Below are 17426 nucleotides of genomic sequence, written 5' to 3'. Positions count from 1 at the left end.
GGGGGCGGGGCGGGCTGCGAGGGGCAGGGCGGGCGCGCTGAACACCGGAGCGCTAGGTGGTGAAGAGAAGGCGCTTGTGGTTGGCGGCTGCAGCGTCAGCCCTCGCCAGGCATTCCTCCTTATAACCTGTAACCTCGTGTATGTTTTAGTAAGAAATCTGAGAAGCATGTTTCTAATTCATTTACGCTTAACTCATTAAAATTTAGTTTTTGTAATAACTATCCCAGCTTGCCAGGCCTTTAAATTACTTGAGTCATTTATCTTTGCAGCAGAAAAGTCACATTCTATCACTAATAAGTTAAACTCTACCCAGAAAATAGGAATCTGATTCTAAGGCCTGTACTCAGGAAGTTCAAATTTATTTAAGTCAGGAAATCTAACTCTCAAAAAAGTCCTCTGATCCTAAACAAAATATCTCTCAACACTTCTTTTTGAAGGTAAAAAGCCCAGCAAAATGAAAAGAAACACCCTTTGGTGGATTTCTTTTATGCATATTCAGTGATGCATTCTAACCAGAAACTCACAAAGAGCTCGCACAGAGTCCAAGATCTCACCCTTCTATCCTTAACTGAATGCCAGGCTGGGCTGGACTGCCCGGCGGCAGTTACCACAGACAGGACCGGAACAAAGGCCACTGGTGAGCGTGTATGTGTGGAGGTGTCCAGGTACTGCTAGGCTCGGGAGAGGCTTGAGGGAATCTTTAACATTTACTTATTTATTTAAAGTATTTGATACAGTATCTCACTAAACAGCTTGGACTACTAGTGCTCCTCCTGTTTTCAGCTTCCCCAGCGCTGGGATTACAGACATTTGCCACCACGCCCAGACTCGGTGGCTGGCGCAGTCTACCCAGAGGCAGGGCCAGCACAGCATGTGAGTCCTGGGATCGAAACCTGGTCCCTGCGCTTGCCTAAGCAGGCACTTAGTCCGCTGAGCTATCTCGTTGGCCCTTGATAATTTCATTTTCATTAGCACTGTTGGCCGTACAAATGACTGCGCTCCTTCGGGGCAGTGGTGCAGGGCCGCGTCTCCGCGCCTGCGTCCATCATCTCATCTCTCTCTTTCCCGCCACCCCTTGGTCCTTTTCCCACTGCTGAATCTTGAGACTGGCCTGGCTGCCCATCGATGACAAAAGTATGCAGAGAGTGTGAGCATGCACGGTGGAGCTCTGCTCTCCCACTGAGGAGGGTAAGCTCGCGGGAAATGGATGCACCTTGAGCCCATAAGCAAGCAAAAAAGGAATCTGACACGCAAGCTTACGTGCTGCATGGCTTCTTTTCTGAGAAATGAGCTGCAGGCAGCTGCAGGTCTCTGTACACTGGGGCAGAGATGCCGTCCAGAGCGCTGCGCTCCCCCTGCCATCCGGCGCTGTGGATGCTTCACGCCAGGTCTTGAGATTTCTCCTCTCTTTTCTGTATTCCAGAGATGAGCCATTGTTCTTCCCGGCCCTCGATGTTGAGCCCAGGTAAAATGCCTGGGCTCCTGTTACTGTCCCTCCTCTCCTGCGGACTCTGCTTCCCTTCTATCCTATCCGGGGAGGGGACTCTGTGGTGCCTGGGTGCAGACAGTGTGGAGCAGAGCTGCTCCAGACGCTGCCGGGCGCCTGGGTCCAGGCCTTGCTCTGACCCCACCTCTGTGGAACAGGGAACTGTCCCGTGTTTCGGTCTGTGGAAAGGAACTGCTGCATTCCTCTTTCCCAGTTAAAAATCTTTGGGAAACTTCATGTAAATTATCAAGCATAAATCACTCACGATAATGCAGAAATGCCTGTTGGACTGAAGAGTCCAAGAAACATCTGCTATATGGTGATGAGGGAAGAAAACACAGTGAAGCATCTGCTCGTTTCTCGTCCACCACCAGGTCTAACCCTCAGGGGTAGCTCTGTGCCGTAAGCATGTCGCTTCCGAGTCAACTCCTTCCAAATTTACGAAGCACATTCTCAGATATTTTCTGCTATTTTTCTAATAAATAAATTGTGCTTTGAGAAAATAACACAGTCCTAAACTTTGCATTTATAAGCTCTAATTTACTTGCAATTCAGGAGCCTAACACTCCGAGTTTACCACTCAGGAGCTGAGTCTTGTGAGGTCCAGCGAGCCCTCAGGTCGGTCCCAGCCGCTGCTGTTCACTCTTCGACTCCATGCTTGTCCACGCGGCATGCGTGTGCACTCCTGTCCTAAACCCCAGCGCACGCAGTTGCTTTCATTTCCCCTTGTTGCAAGATTAGAGACTGGGCCGGGCAGACAGCACTCAGCCTGATGCATCCGCGGGGCAGATCCAGGGCACAGCAGATGCCGGGCCAGCTTTGTCCTGTCCCCCTGGAGCTGCACCAAGGGACATCCCCTGTGTGTTCAGAGCCTCCTGTCAGCTGACATGGCTCAGGCTTGGGAAGAGAAATGGGTTTAGGGTTCTTTCTGTGGAAGAAAGAAGGTCACACCTTACAGAACTCTTATATTTTATCCTAAACGTGGACCCCGAACTGAAGGGAAACTCAAGAAGGAGAGGGTGCCAAGAACACCATCGCTGTTGTCAGCAAGCTCTAGTAATGATGTTTCATGGCAGACTTTCAGGCATAATTCTTTCTGCAATTAATAATTAGATAGTACAATTGCAATCACTGTTGCTTCAAGGTATAGCTTAAACAGACTTAAAATATTTGTTTTGCACAGTCTTAATGTACTGTCAGGAACATGTTTTGGTAGAATATAAGTTCACTTGAATCACACGATACAATAAGTTTTAATTTTCCCAATTTTTCATATCTATTTTGTGTACAATAAATTTATATAAACTACAGCAGAGCACACAGTGGACGAAATTCCATTTTCACTGTCTGCTGACAAGTGGTAGATCAGACTGCTAAGTCTGATGGAATGAAACCAACTGTCCAGGAGGACGCAGCAGGTGCCCTCTGAGGGGTGAAGGCAGTGTTTCCCACACTGGTCGCCCTTCCTCATGCACCCACAGGTGTGGTACGTGGCTGTCTGTGCCCACAAGTGTCTCTGGTCAGAGCTGGCTTCCACAAAGCATGCGCGTACCATTTCCCACCTGAGGTGCATGTGTACTCCACAGTGCTGCCCACGAAGCACAGAGGTCGCAGCCTTTTGCTGGTCAGGAGCTCTCCAGCTCTCTGAGGCAGGAGTGAGCACATGACAGCAGGGTGAGCCTGTGCCTGTGTGCACTGATGCAGACTGGGGCATCCCATTCGGTGCTGGCGCTGAGCAACAGAACTATCACTTACGTGCTGCAAAGCAACATTCCCTTTGGCTTTCTGCCAGCAGCCACCAGGAGTGCATGAAATGTTAGGACCACAGAACCAGAAAAAGATGCAGAAGCCTGGCTTTACTGGACCCACAAGCACAGGACACGCATGAGGACCAGCCTGCTCTCCCTTCCCTGGAGGTCCCCTTGGTGGCCACAGCTCCTGACCCCAACTCTTCCCAGGCTAGGACTTGCCCGGGTGATGCCATTTATCATTCACTTTGGGATGACAATCTCTCCCAAGGAGTCAGAAGCTCTAATCCACCCGCTTGTTTCTCAGGGAACTTGGTCTCATTAGTAGGTGCTCATTAAAATGCCTTACACTGGTCAGAGGAAAGAGTGAGATCCAAATGCTCCACTTCAGGCCTGCTTGAAATGCCGTCTGTTTTCAGTTAAGCCTCTCTGTCTCCTGGCTTTTGGTCTCTGTAGATAAGGGTGACAGTACTGCAACCCCAACCCCGGTCTGTCCGTGTTCCGGAAGGAAAGTGCTCGCAATAGGGAAGCGAGATAAATCTGGCATTGCCCTCAATTCCTACTATGAGAAATGAAGAACAGAAGGGAAGGGGGAGCAACACAGCTCTAACGGAGGATGGCGGAGCATGTGGCTTGTGAGCCCCTGCCTGAGGAACCCTGTTCAGTCAGTTGGGACTCAGGGTTCAGAGGAGGGGAATGGCGTCCAGCAGCAGGCCTTCAGAGGGAGCCTGACAGGCCTGAGGTGGGGTCGCTGAGCAGAATGCGCAGCCCCAGCTCACGGCCAGGCCCTGGACAGCACTGCCGCTCACCTGTATGGCTTTCAGTTCTTGGCCATCAAATCCCACATTTCAGCCTTTCAGAACAAGTGAATGGCTTTTCCAGCCCTGAACTCTTTCAAAGGGACATTCGATAGGGTAACGGTGTTCATGACAGAAACACACTTGCTGAGATGCTTCCAGCCAAGCAATAAGTGGAATTTTCTCTCCACAACTTATGTAGTTATTGGGGATGAGGGACTGTGTCCAGGAAGGACTATGATGACAGAGTATGGCAGAGTTCAGTCATGCAAGGCAGAAATGAAACCCTAAGTCCAAGGAGGAGGTCTGCTTCCCTGACTCCATCATTAGACAGGAGGGAGAGCCCTGGAGCACGCGCCATGCCCAGGGAGACGGTACTGGGGCATTTGCAGCACCACACGTGTGCAGTGAGCAAAGCTGCCCGGAAAGCAGACACGGGTAAGAGGAGACGTACTGCAACATCAAAATGGGCATAAGCTGGAATAGTCGTCTTTTTGTTTTTATGCAAAGCTACTGACTGACAGCTTTGTTGATGAGATCAAGCAGGCAATGAGAAAAAAAAATGCTTTGAAGAACCTGTGGGGACCACACTGTTAAGCAATGGGAGATTAGTGGCAACTGTCTGTGTACTTGTGGGGAGAGGAGATTATGCAAGTGCTGAGGAGATTCAAATACTCGCGAGGTTGGCTGTGAAGGCAAATGCTATGCTGAAGCTTCGGCAGAAGGCATGACAGAGCTGAGGTCAGCAGCCCTGGGCTTCCCAACGCTGGAAAAGGCATCTGCACAGGGGTGGGGGTGGGGGTGGGACAGTTCCAGGGGAGGCCCATGGCGGGGACTGGACTCCACAGCTGTCCCTCCAAGCCCAGGGCTTCTGGAGGCTGAGGCAGGATGACAATTGAGTACTGCTTTGGCAAATTAGGGAGACCCTATCCCCAAATAAAAAAATCAAAATTAAATAAAAGAGCTGGTGATGACGTAGCTCAGTGGTAGAGCATCCTTGGGTTTATCCCCAGTGCTGCAAAAAATAAAGGAGGGAAGCCAGGGAGGATGGGTAGCAGGAGAAAGACGCCTTCCCTTGGTCTGAACTGCACCTCCCTTCTCTAGTTCTCCTTCCACATCACTAAGTTCTCCACGTTCCCTGAAGCACTCTGTGAGATCCCATAGCATGTGCTGTACCTTAGGCTTTGTTCTCCCCACTCGGGCACCATGAACATTGGATAGTGGGGCTGCTGAGGTGCGGTGGGTGAAGCTCGGCATGTCCCCCTCCTGTTGCTGCCGAGGGGCAGCCCGTGAACAGAGGGCAGGACAGGCCTCCAGGCCGCTCTTCCTCTCTGCAAGCAGGGAAGACACCACCCGTGCAACTCACCTCCCGTCAGCATGAGCGCGCACTTGCACATGCAGTTGTCGTGGTCCGCGTCCTTTGTGCTGAAGTCCGCGCCATGTAGGACCAGGCTGCTCTGCTTCCCTGCAGTGCCTGTGTGGCCTTTCAGATACAACCTGCAGGGGACAGGCAGACAGGGGAGGAGGTCAGCCACGCACAACGGGGCAGAACCCGAGGACCAGCTGCAGGATGTTTAAGTTTCTCAGCATCTTCTCTGTTCTTTGAACTCAGTCCTTTAACCAAATGGCTCTCTGAACTGAAAGTCAGAAGAAAAAAGGAAATAAAAGAGACAGGAGGGAGGCAGACTCCAGATCAAGTTAGGTAAGACTCTAAGGCATTTCTCTCACTGCATATAAACTCATAGTTCGCTGATGATGCAGGATTCAAAAAAGGACTATGGCTGGGGATGTAGCTCAGCAGCGCAGTGGCTGCCTGGCAAGTGCAAGGTCCTCAGTTCAATTGCCAGTACCAAAAGAAAATACACACATACATGCGTGCACACATGTACACACACACACACACACACACACACACACACACACACACACACAGACTGTGGGTTGTTCGTTATCACAGGCACTCATTTCAGAAGAAAACACCCTGTACAGCGTCAGGGCAGATGCTGCCCCATGGTTCTTGCTTCCCTGAGCAGTGTCCAAGACGAAAGGGACCCCACCCAGAGAAGGGCCGCAGGCCGCTCCTGAGCCCTAGGGTGAAGTGCCACCCAGAGCAGGGTACTCACACCCTGCAGTGGGAGCGCAGGGGCTGACCTAGGCTGCCCAGGTGGCTAGGACACCCTGGACCTAATGTGCTACAGAAAACCGGGAGTCTGAGTAAATCACATAATTAAAGACCAGCCAGGTTTTGTTGGTTGGATGAGGGGTAGAGCTGCTAGCAGGAGTGCAGACGACTCTAAGGCCAGCTTCTATTTTCAGCTCTGGGAAGCAGGCTAAAGGTCACTGGTGAGGCAGGGCAGCGGGCTTGGTTTGTTTGCTCCGCTGCTCTCGCGTGCCGGCTCACTCAGGCTGTGCCTGCCCCAAGGGGACAGGTCTCCCTGGGGAAGACTTAGGGAGCCCTCGATCAGCCGGTGTCCTGGGAAACGTCACGTTCAACATCACCGCCTTTCAGATCCGCCCTGAGGTCTTAGCGTGATCCCTCCCAGAGACCCTCAGGTCCCGAGCCCACGCGCACCCTTACGGGCACCAGCGAGCCAGGGGTCCCACTCAGCCATGGCAGGGTTACCGTGGGACCTGGCCTCGCGGTCTCGCAAGACAGATTCCATCCACAGAGCCACGTTGCGGCGAGGAAGCTGCTTGTCTGGGGAGCACAGAGCCGGAGCCAGGTGTGCACCCCTCGGCCGCAGCGATGCCCCAGCCGCCGTGGCCTGGACCTTACAGACTGAGCTCCTTCTGGGTGGGACTCCAGCGGACGGTGGCTGGCCACAGTGCACCCCTCCAGAGGCTGGACGCACTGCTCACGCTCTGAGCGGTGAGCGTGAGGGCTGCGGTCCGAGCCGCATAGCAGGCAGCTGTTTCTCTAGGTGACTGAGGCAAAAAGAATTCAAGACAGTATGTATTTAAAAAATAAGCCAAGCCACGTGGCCGAGCTGGGCAGCTGGACCGCTGCTGTTCCGGTGGCAGCACTGCGGGGGGGCCTCATACTATTTTCCGAAATGGCCTCGCTGATTCGCTGCTCCAGCACCGGATGGACGTGGGAGACGCCCCGCTCACGCTTCCGCAGCTAGACGAGGAAGCAATCTGGGTGCCCCGAGGGCGGAGGGGACAAGAAAGCGCGGCGCGGGTCCACAGTGCAGAGCTGCGCGGCCTGCGAAGGAAGGAAATGGGGTGACCCGCCGCAGTGCGGAGAGAACTGCAGACAGGCCGAGAGGCGGAAGCCGGAGTGGAAACCCCGTAATCTCGCTGATCTGTAAACGCTAAAGAAGTGAATCCCAGAAACAGAGCGGTGGCCGTGGGAAGCTCGAGAGAGGAGCGAGAAGCAGCCCCGAAAGATGAGGCAGCAGACTGGCCCCAAAGCAAAGCAAACCATGGACTCATTTGCAAGAGCTTGTAAACGTGTGCCAGGGAGTGACCGGGACATCCCCGAAGCGAACCTGGGGCGCTCTCGGAAGGGACCTGGCAGGTGGCTGTGTGACAGTGCTCTGCTTTCGCAGAAATTCTGGTGACATCTCGACGACAAGGCTGTGAGAAGGAGGGGGGCACGGTTGGTCCTGTGTGGATGGACGAAGCCACAATTTAGGATGCAGCCAAGAAGCACAGACACCCACGCAGAAATCCCAAGCAGGAGCTGGTGGCTCGTGTAGTGTAAGTATGCAAGGAAGAGAAGTCAAGAATCCGCCAGTGAGTGTGACAGAAAGTCTCACTTCTCCGCACACTCAGCACAAGTGAGCCCTGAGAGGCGCGCAGCATGGCGAGCGTGTGGCGCCCCGTGTGGGCTGCAGCCGGTCTCCTGCCCTCCTGACTGTCAGGCGCCCCTCAGTACAAAGCTCTCATAGCAGCAGCACCCTCCTAACACTGCCATGGCACAGAACAGGGCAGCAGCACCTTAGAAGGGTGGCCTCGTGCAGCACAAGCACTCCAGTGGTAATAAAAGAGAAAGCAAAGGGCGCACACTGCGCTAAGCAACAGTGACAGTGTGCAGGGAAGGTAGGTCAACAGTAGCTGTGTGGGCCGCCCAGTGTGAGAGGAACAAGGACAAACAGCTGCTTTGCTGACCAGGGCATAGCCTAATGGCCACTCACCTTGGACCCTGGACTCACCCTGGACACCGCGCGAATAACAATCCTCTCATTCAGCTATTTGCCCAAGCCCACCAAGCCCCAGTCTTTCAGAACCCCGTGATCTTTGTGTTGTGTAGCAAGATGCTTTATTAATCCAGCCACGTTCGGTGTGTTTCCCTGCTTCACCCACGTTAGGGCGACAATCCTTGCAGGTCATCCCCCAGCCTCTCTCATTCTGCAGACCTTGTCACCTCCAAGCTTCCTGACTTGGTGTCCTTTTTGTCTGGCAGAATTGGGTCAGGAAGAAGCACCAGGATCTGTGCGCACTGATGCAGCATTGTGCTAAGGAGAGGACATTATTTCACTTGCATCCTGAGCCTTGATACCTGCTCGTCGGTGCCCATGCCCCTGATGGTGCTGAGACTCTGTGCTGTGATTAAGAAAGCTTTGCTGCTGGAGTTATGGGCCGCTTCAGCTTCAGCGAATCTGGCTTCACTCGCTTTCAGATTCCAGTGTGACCGCCTTATGCATACCTTGGTTGCACATGTCCCACCTGTACAGTTTCACTCACCAAGTTCTGATGGCATGCATTTTCAGTGTCATCACAGACTCTGTCCAAAAGAGCTTGCCAACCATTTGGGTGTTGAGCTCTCAGTACTGGGAACCCCATCGCAAGTGACTTCTGCTTCGAAAGCATGTTTTTCAGTGATAGGAAGCTTGTAAACGTTCAAAACACAGGTGAAGTTAGTGAGGTATGGTGGTGCATGCCCAGCTGCTAGGGAGGTAGAGGCAGGAAGATTGCAAATTCAATGCCAGCTTAGATTATTTAGTAAAACCCTGTCTCAAAGTAAAATTTAAAAAGGATTTGGGAAGGACCAGCCAAATAGCTCAGTGGATTAAAGCACCTGCCAGCAGGAACAGGGTCTGGGGGTTTGATCCCCGGGCCTGCCGTGCCGGCCCTGACCACCCCCAGGGTACGCTGAGATGGCAGTTGAGACTGGGTGTGGTGATGCGTGCCTGTTATCCCAGCTCTTGGGAGGCTGTGAACAGGTGGATCACTACAAGTCTAATCTAGTAGTGAGACCCTGAACACCCTGTAAAACCTTGTTTGAAATACAAAAAAGCATTGGGAAATAGTTCAGTGGGAGAGCACCTGACTAATGTGTGAAGCCACAGCCTCAATTTTCATATATCTATATCTATATCTATATCTATCTCGCCATAGAGATTCCTTGTCCAAAGGGACCGGTGGCCCCAACGCAACACCGTTGGCTGCATCTGCTCCTGCTGATGGAGCACTCTCTGTTGGACAATAAGATACATATTTTATTCATGAGATTTGCGCCAATGAAACTGTATTCCCAAAGTTCAAAGATATATATTGTAGAACATATCTATTTTTAGTAAAATAAGTAAATACAAAGTTCTTGCCTTGTTCCTTTCTTTTCCTAATATTTCATTTTACAACTGAGCACTAACATGAACTATGTGGCCTTGAGGTCCCTGGAGGGCACTGAGTTCCCTCCACACACTTCGTCCCTGTGAGCACTCAGGAGGTCCGAAGCAGCAGCAGCAGGCATGGCCCCATGGGCCCCAGGGCTCTGTCCTCTTCCCCCCAGCCGTGGGCTTTGCCCTGCCCACCCCTGCCTGCCCTCGGCTCAGGAACCCCGGCTGCTCCATGCCCAGCCTGCCCTGCCACCAGCTCTCCTCCACACACTCTGTGTCTCTGGAGTGACCGCCCATCCCCTGCATGGTGCCCTCATTGCCTGGTGGCCTCTCCTGCCAGGCCTGCCTGCGCTGTCACACAGCTGGAGACCCGGGGCAGGTGACAGTCATAGGAAGTCTAGGGCTGCTTCCCAGAGGGGAGCTGGCAGTGAGTTTGTGGGGTGCAGGTTTCTGAGTCCCGCTGCTGCTTCCTTAGCAGGACTCCTCTGGGATCCTGACGTGGAACAGTCCCGGCATCTTTGTGCTCATTGGCCCTGAAGAGTTCCAGACTGGAGAGAGACATTGATCTGCATGAAAATCAAAGGACTTCCTGACCCCAGCAGGTGCACAGTGACCCCGTAAGAGCTGGTGTGCACCTGCACGTCAGTGTTTCCTCCTGGCAGAGGTACAAGACTCTGCCTGCTCAGGACACTCAGCAGGGGCATACTGTGTGTCCCCTGAGCCACCAGAGTTCAGGCAGACTGAGGAGCTTTTATTGGTCTTTTCATTAATAAAACTGATTTTTAAAAACTGGCAGGAATGTGTTAATCCCTTCCAGATTTTAGGAAGTAACCTCGTGCATGCACACACACACACACACACACACACACGCACATGCACACGCACATGCACACAGTAAAAATAATATGCCTACCAAAGTAGATACATTATTTGTAAAATTCAAACAAAACTACTGGAACCCTTGAGTTTGAAAGCCTGCAGTAGAGACTGAAGAGGGTAGAAGCAGCCAGCAGACTCTCCGTGTTTTTCGACCATTGCACCCCCAAACTGCTGCTAAAATGACTTTCCTCTCAGTATTTTGACATCATCTGCTGCTGGGTCCAGGCAGGGCCACAGAGCCAGAGAGCCAGAGAAATGAGAACTATTTCACCAAGAAAAGTGAGACAACTTTTCCAATTCCTACAAAATTGCAGAGCTCAAATTTACATGGGATGCTCAAGAGAAATCGTTTCACCCCACATGATTTTGTTTTGTCCTTGAAATACATCAGGGCATGAGAGTACTTTAATGATTAAAGAAGAGCTGAGTTGTGCAGCTGGAAGAACCTCAGGTTTACCTCCTCCTTTTACTCTAGAGGATCTGGGAGCTGGAAGAGTGAAGCAGCTTGTCCAAGGTCATTCAGAAAAGTGACTCCAGCTCTGAGTCCAGAGGTCAGGTCTCTGGATTCCCAGTACAGTGTTACACATTCCGCCAGCTCCTTCCCAATGAGGAACTTGGCCCAAACAATCCTTGTGCAAAAACATTATTTAATGGCCAAATTATTTTCAAGGTTGTTTTTACAATTTTTGCCCAAATATTCCATTCACCTTCTCCAGTGGAAACTTCTTCTCCAAAAATCATTTGACAGCTATCAGTTATTCAGCTTTTCAATTTTTGAGGCAGGGTTTCACTACGCAGCTAAGGCTGGTCTTGAACTTACTACGTGGCACAGGCAGGCCTTAAGCTCAGGGCATCGTTCCGGCCTCAGCCCCCTGAGTGCTGGGATACACACATACGTCACCATGCCTGGTTTCAACTAGTTGGTTTTAATCTTTCAAATTCATTTCTGCACAATAAATCATATGAAAATATATAATATGAATATCCACAAATGTGCATGATAAGGATTAGAGCCAGAACATAGTTGTGATAGGCATTATACATTGTTACATTATTATTCAGCCTTAACTAGTTCAAATTTTGTATCGGTTACAAGTGACTCACTTCGTTGTCTCTGATACAAGATTTCCTATTAAAGCTAAACTTAATGAACTTTGGGGAAAAAATTGACCCTAAGACCTATAATAACTCTCTAGTGAAATGTGTTCATTAAAACTCTTTTTTACATTAAAACTGGAAGTTTTATGCAGTTTCTTTTTCCTTCTTGAAAATGATGTAACTGAATTTATTTCCAGTTGGTAAATCCCACTTCTTAAATTATAATAACGCAATGCCACATTGCAGTGCGTGCCCCTGGCGTCCACACTGCGTCCAGGGGGCAACCAGATAGCCAGGGAGATTTGGGGGACCACAAAGAGGGCTAACAATGCAGATCATACCACTAGAGTGTCAATGGATTAATTATAAATGTATTAGTGTAATAAACATTAAAATTTAAAAATCTAAGTATCTTTCATATTTATGTGGCATTCAAGCTTACCAAATACACAGCATGCTTGTATATCTTTCTGGCTAGAGGCAGTGCTCCCACTTAGATGAGAAAGCTGGGTGTAAAGGTCATGTGGGGCCTGCTGTAGGCGCAGCTGGACTGTGCCCAATCCACTTAAGTAACCTGGGAACTTTGCTGAGTTCCCTTCCTGGCACAGCTCTGAGTTTCGTATGGCCCACAGGGAACTCCAGGTGAGAGCTGGGTAGCAGCAGTGAGGCAGCAGCTCGGGTTGGCGGTGTCGTCTCAGGGTGACATTCAGGGCAAAGGCATCCAGATGGGTTCCTGCCGTGGGCCACCACCCAATGCTGCCGTAGGTAACAGCCACAGCACAGTGACCACATTCTGTGGAGCACCCCTGTCCTGCTCCTTTGACTTGGTGTGTTTGGTGGTTTTGGCTTCTCTGTGAGCCCTGGCTTGTCTCCCAGGCTGGGGGTTGTGCACTCGCTTCAGCCTCTTGTCCACAGCATTCATCAAGACTGCCCTCCTGCATGAGCAGGACCAGTGCAGCCACTTCGGCTTTACTGATGAGAAAGCCAGATTTCCTCAAGGGTCTGCAACTCTGATTCTTATTTCAGGGCTTTTTCCAATCGATTAGAACATCTCTGAAAGGCTACAGTTAGCTTATTATATTTCAGTACTGTTTGTACTGGTGGTGTCTATTGTTTTTCAACTTTGTTTTGGGACCAATAAAGCTTCCATGAAAATTAAAATGCCACTGCACTCTACTGGTAATGGACACTTTCAAGTGTTTATTAGAGATACATAAATTTGCTCAGCAAAGAATTCAAAGTCCATGGAACTAGAAAAGATTTAAGACACATCTAGGTGATCATGTGGGTTAATGTAGGAAGGGCATGGATATGGCATGAGGAAAGGCACGAAGGGCTTGGGGGATTGCATGCAGCTACCAAGATGGAGTCACAAAAGCAGGGTATGCGGGTGGGTAGAACTGGGCTGGGGGCCCGGGGCAGGGAGGTATGGCCAGGCATACAGAGCCTTGGACCTCACGCGGACCTGCGGGGATCTGAACCTTGTCTGCGTGCTTAGGAGAGGAGGAACCCAGCAAGGTTGGCAGGAAAGTTGCCCCAGCAGTAGCGGTAGCGCAGAGAAGAAACTCAGGAACATCAAGCCAGAGGCAGGAAGGCTTCGCCGCCTGCCAGGATGAGATCCCCAGGAGGCGTTTAACAATCTTACACCGGCTGTGCTGTACTTCATATGAAATGGCGACAACCACACCCTTAGACCACTACTGTCACTTATCGACTCCCCTCAGGTTCTGTGGACCTTCTTTCTTATCTGTGAAAATTGTTTGAAGTCTCCTTAGAGGGCCGGGGAAATAGCTTAGTAGAGTAAGTGCTTGCCTGGTAAGCACAGGGTGCTGAGTTCAATCCCTGATACCACAAAAATAAAAATAAAATAAAATGAAGTCTCCTTAGAGGATGAAAGTTAAGTGTGTATATCACACACACACACACACACACACACACACACGCTCATCTGCCCACTCACAACACATAGCCACACCAACGCACAGGAATGGTTATCTGCTCTTCATTTTAAAGTTGAGTCTGTATATTATGACCACAGCTAAAAGATTTCCAGAACATAGTTTCTAAGATTGATTTTTTTAAACAAGAAAATTTCTGAATTTAATTCAAAAAAGGAAATCTATGAAAAATGAAAAGCTCTGTAAAATTAACAAAATTCAGTGCAAATTCCTTAGTAATGAGTTTAATTTGTAATTTAGCTGAGTTGAGCAAATGAATGGATCAGTATTGGTTCCCCATTCTTAAAATGCATGTAATAATACCTATCACCAAAGACAAAAGAAGCAGTAACTAATTGACATGTAAAAATAATTTCATTAAGGACAAACTATTACAGTTATGCCTTATTTAACCACCGGTCCGATGACCTTTGGATCTGCGGCCCAGGGCGCTGTTCCGACCCACATCGCCGCGGGACCTCGGGCCCGCTCGCGGAAGGAGCACGGGGAGGCCGGGCAGCGGCTCCTGCAGCGGGCGCCAGATCCTGGCTGACTGTGCGGTGCAGGATAGCAGGCGAGGGCCTGTTTCTGTCCGACGGTACAGCACGGCGCGAAGAGTTACGCAAATCCAAGTGAAGTGGTCAACACGGAGCCCCCCCCCCCCGCCCTGCACGTGGCAGTGTGCACGCAGGTCCCCAGCTAGCGACCCGCTCAGAGACGACCTGCCGGCCGGAGCACGGCTCGGCGTCTGGGCCAGGAGAGCGCGTACAAGCCTGAGCACTCCCGGCTTGCCCGGCTGTGCACAGCGCTGTCCTAGCTGGGCGGCAGGAGCAGCGTGCGGAGGCGGACTCCTCCAGGCAGAGGCCGGCAGGCCGCGAGGAGCCAGCGGGGAGCCGGGGCTGGCCGCTGCAGCCGTGCCCTCGGCCGCCAGCGCAGGCTCCGTGGCTCCGGGAGGCCTGCATCCCACCTGCGGCCAAATCGCGCAGGAGAAGGCGTCACGTAGAGGGATCTCCCGCGGGCCCAGCAGGGACGGGCAGGAGCAGGCTGGATCCCCGACTTCCTCACAGCGGCACTCCGCGAAAACCACGCCAAGCAAGTGGGGTCACCAGGCTTTCTCCCTCCTTGGGAAAAAATATTGTGTATTTCTGGGCCTCACCTTTCTCCTCCTAAGCTAGAGGTTTGAGATGAAATTGTTAAGTTCCTCCTATCGTTATAAATCTGAGTCTCAAGGTACACAAGTCTCTCAAGAAAGCAAAGTGGGGCCCACACCCTGATCCCGCGTCGGACGCTGACCTTAGAAGGGGGCATGCGGGCGAGGGCCAGAATCGCAGATGTGAATGGAAGGAGGCGCCCCTCCTCACGCTGGGCCGGAACCACGTGCACCCCACGCCCGGAGCCTTCAGCCAACCTGCCCCTGCTCTGCGCCCCAACACCACAAATGCCTGCACACATCACACCCACACACCCATGCACGATACCCACACACACAGCCACTCACACGGAACTGAGAAGCGTTTTGGAAACGAGCCAAAGCAAATTCTCCAGGAGCCTAGAAAAAGCGCAGACTGGTTGTGTGCTGGTGCTGTCGTCGGGCTGTCCGACGGAGCCAAGTTTCATGTTGTGTCAAGTTTCAGGTCAAAACATTTACACAAGAGCACCCTGATGCTTGACGGCGCTTTTCCTTGTTACGAAGCCCTCCAAATATTGACCTCCTTGGAAACACATCTTTGTACACTTCATTGCTTTTTATGAATGTCTCTTCTTTGGTTTCTCGAGTTGCCACAGAGTCCACCCTGGCTGCCCCTCCTGAGACCGCCAAGTCCTCAGATCTGCTGCGCATCTTCTGTTGTGGTGACATCATCACTATTTGTTGAGAAAATGATTACGTCTCCAAGGATCCAAGCCCATACACAGTCTATCAACGGAAAATGAGCTGTACGTAAAAGGGATGCAGATTTAAAATAAAGACTGTACATCTCGAAAAGACAAACGAGGAATAGACGCAGTTGAACTGTGAGGAGGAGCGGACGGCCACACCGGCAGGGCAGAAGCACAGGGCTTCGGCGTTTGTCACTGCTTGGCATCTCGTTTCGCAGCCATGTTGTGATATTTCCGGAAACGGTGTAGGAGCTGGGGTCGCCGTCTTTCTGACTAGTTATGGCGCTGCGGCAGCCACCCAGGGCTTGCTGAGCGCCAAGCGCTGCCCGAATCCTTAGAACCGTGATCGCTCCGGCGAGACTCCCCCATCCTGGGGAAAGCCAGCTAGCTTGCAAGGCTCCTCGGCAGCAGAGCGCACCCAACTCTGCAGCCAGCCCTGCACCGTCCCTGACCACCACAAGGCCAGTGCCTAAGCAGGTTCCAGGAACAGAATCGTACACTCAAATTCCTGAGCCGTTTAAATTTTTTTTTGTGTGTGTGTACACGTTGCTCATTTAGAAGGGTAATCAAATATTTAAAATCGTTATTTTTACGTTTCAGTGACAGCCGGAGCACAGGAGGGGTTTTCCTCCTCTTCCCTCCTGCCTTGCCAGACCCCCGGTTCCGGGTGGTGCCGCGGGCAGCACAGCTCCCTGCCGAGCCCGCCTGCCTGCGTGCTCCGGGTGCAGAGACCTGCCCGGTGCCCGCTGCCGGTTCCAGGAGGCCCAGCCCAGCCCTGCCTACCTGTAGTTCTGCTTCTCATTGCCGAGGTGGAACCTGTCATACTGCGAGTGGGCACGGTTGCCCTCCCAGTCCAGCAGCTCGATCCTCAGGGTGTACTGCCTGTGGCTGGTGATGGCGAAGATGAACTCGTTCCCCAGCCAGTGCTCGCCCGACGGGTTCCCGAAGCCCTGCAAGGAGAACGGAGGTGGGTGAGTGGTGGGGAAGCGCACTCCTGGGGCAGGCCCGGGCAACAGGCATCAGCGTCTAGAATATAACGACAGACGAGTCTCTGGATTTTGCAGCCTTTGTTCTCAATCACTAGTGTCCACGCTCTCCTGTGTGTTTCTCTCCATTGAGCCAACAGTCTAATTGTGATTACGTTGAAATTTCCATTAATCTGCTCCACATGGATGAGGTGTTTTTCAATGAAATGAAAGGGGTTGACACATTCAACCAGAAAACACTTGCAAATATTGCTTTTAGAAAAAAATTTCTAAAACATTGGTTAATATCTTTAACTTAAGCATTTTCCAGTGAGTGTTATCAGGGTGGCATCAGAACTATTAACTAATTGTCATGATTACTTTTCAGGAATCTAGCACTGCTCCTGTAACTTTGTGGATTAGCAGACCCATGACTTCAGCAGTCTTAACTTGCTCAACTTTTTCTGGTGATAAGAGCAGACCCGTAAGTCTGCGGCTATAACCGCTCCTGCAGCGTTGGGCGTGGGCTCCCACAGCTGTAGGCAGTGGCTGAGTTCGAAGATGAAGGAGCGACACTGTCTCAGCCACAAGGACTCCACTGAGCTCTTTGGAGAAATCCTGGGTATGGTTGCTAGGTATTCAAGGTAGTTCCTGAGAGAGTAAAAGAAAAAGCGGTCCCCAAATACGGGCTGGCTCTTAATGCTGGCAATATTAGTGACAGGGAAATAAAGAACTAATGGTTCTACGCTTGGGACAGCTGCTGTTGCTTCAGAAAGCAGCCCTTACTTCTACTCAGGGCTAGGTTCCTTTCGGGCTGCAGGTTTCTCTCCTTTCTTGACACAGAGGTCCACGGGCAGTGTCTGTGGAGCGTGCCACACTAAGGCCAGGCTGGCACATACCCAGCACTCAGGCAGAGAGAAGAAAGGAAAAGAAAGGAGAAAGAAGGGAGGGGAGGGGAGGGAGGGGGATGCAGGGAAGGAAGAAAGGAAGGAGAAAGACAAGGGAGGAAGGGGTGGAGAGCAAGGGGAGGAGTGAAGCGGGGAAGGAAGGAGAAAGAGGAGGGAAGGAGGGAGG

General features: G+C 51.5%; 1 protein-coding gene across 1 annotated transcript in view; it reads right to left on the bottom strand.

Moving 5' to 3' along the window:
* Angpt1 (angiopoietin 1) overlaps nt 1-17426 on the bottom strand; it is a 178605-nt gene that overhangs the window by 7134 nt on the left and 154045 nt on the right. The window contains exons 7-8 of the mRNA XM_004642268.2: nt 16171-16337; nt 5398-5528 (exon numbers count right to left, since the gene is read on the bottom strand). Of these exons, the coding sequence (XP_004642325.2) occupies nt 5398-5528; nt 16171-16337 (298 nt within the window). The remainder of the gene's footprint in view (nt 1-5397; nt 5529-16170; nt 16338-17426) is intronic.

This window comes from Octodon degus, unplaced genomic scaffold (genome assembly GCF_000260255.1).
Source record: "Octodon degus isolate 3935 unplaced genomic scaffold, OctDeg1.0 scaffold00148, whole genome shotgun sequence".
In the NCBI taxonomy this organism is placed as follows: Eukaryota; Metazoa; Chordata; class Mammalia; order Rodentia; family Octodontidae; genus Octodon; species Octodon degus.
This window is presented reverse-complemented; position numbering and strand designations above follow the sequence as displayed.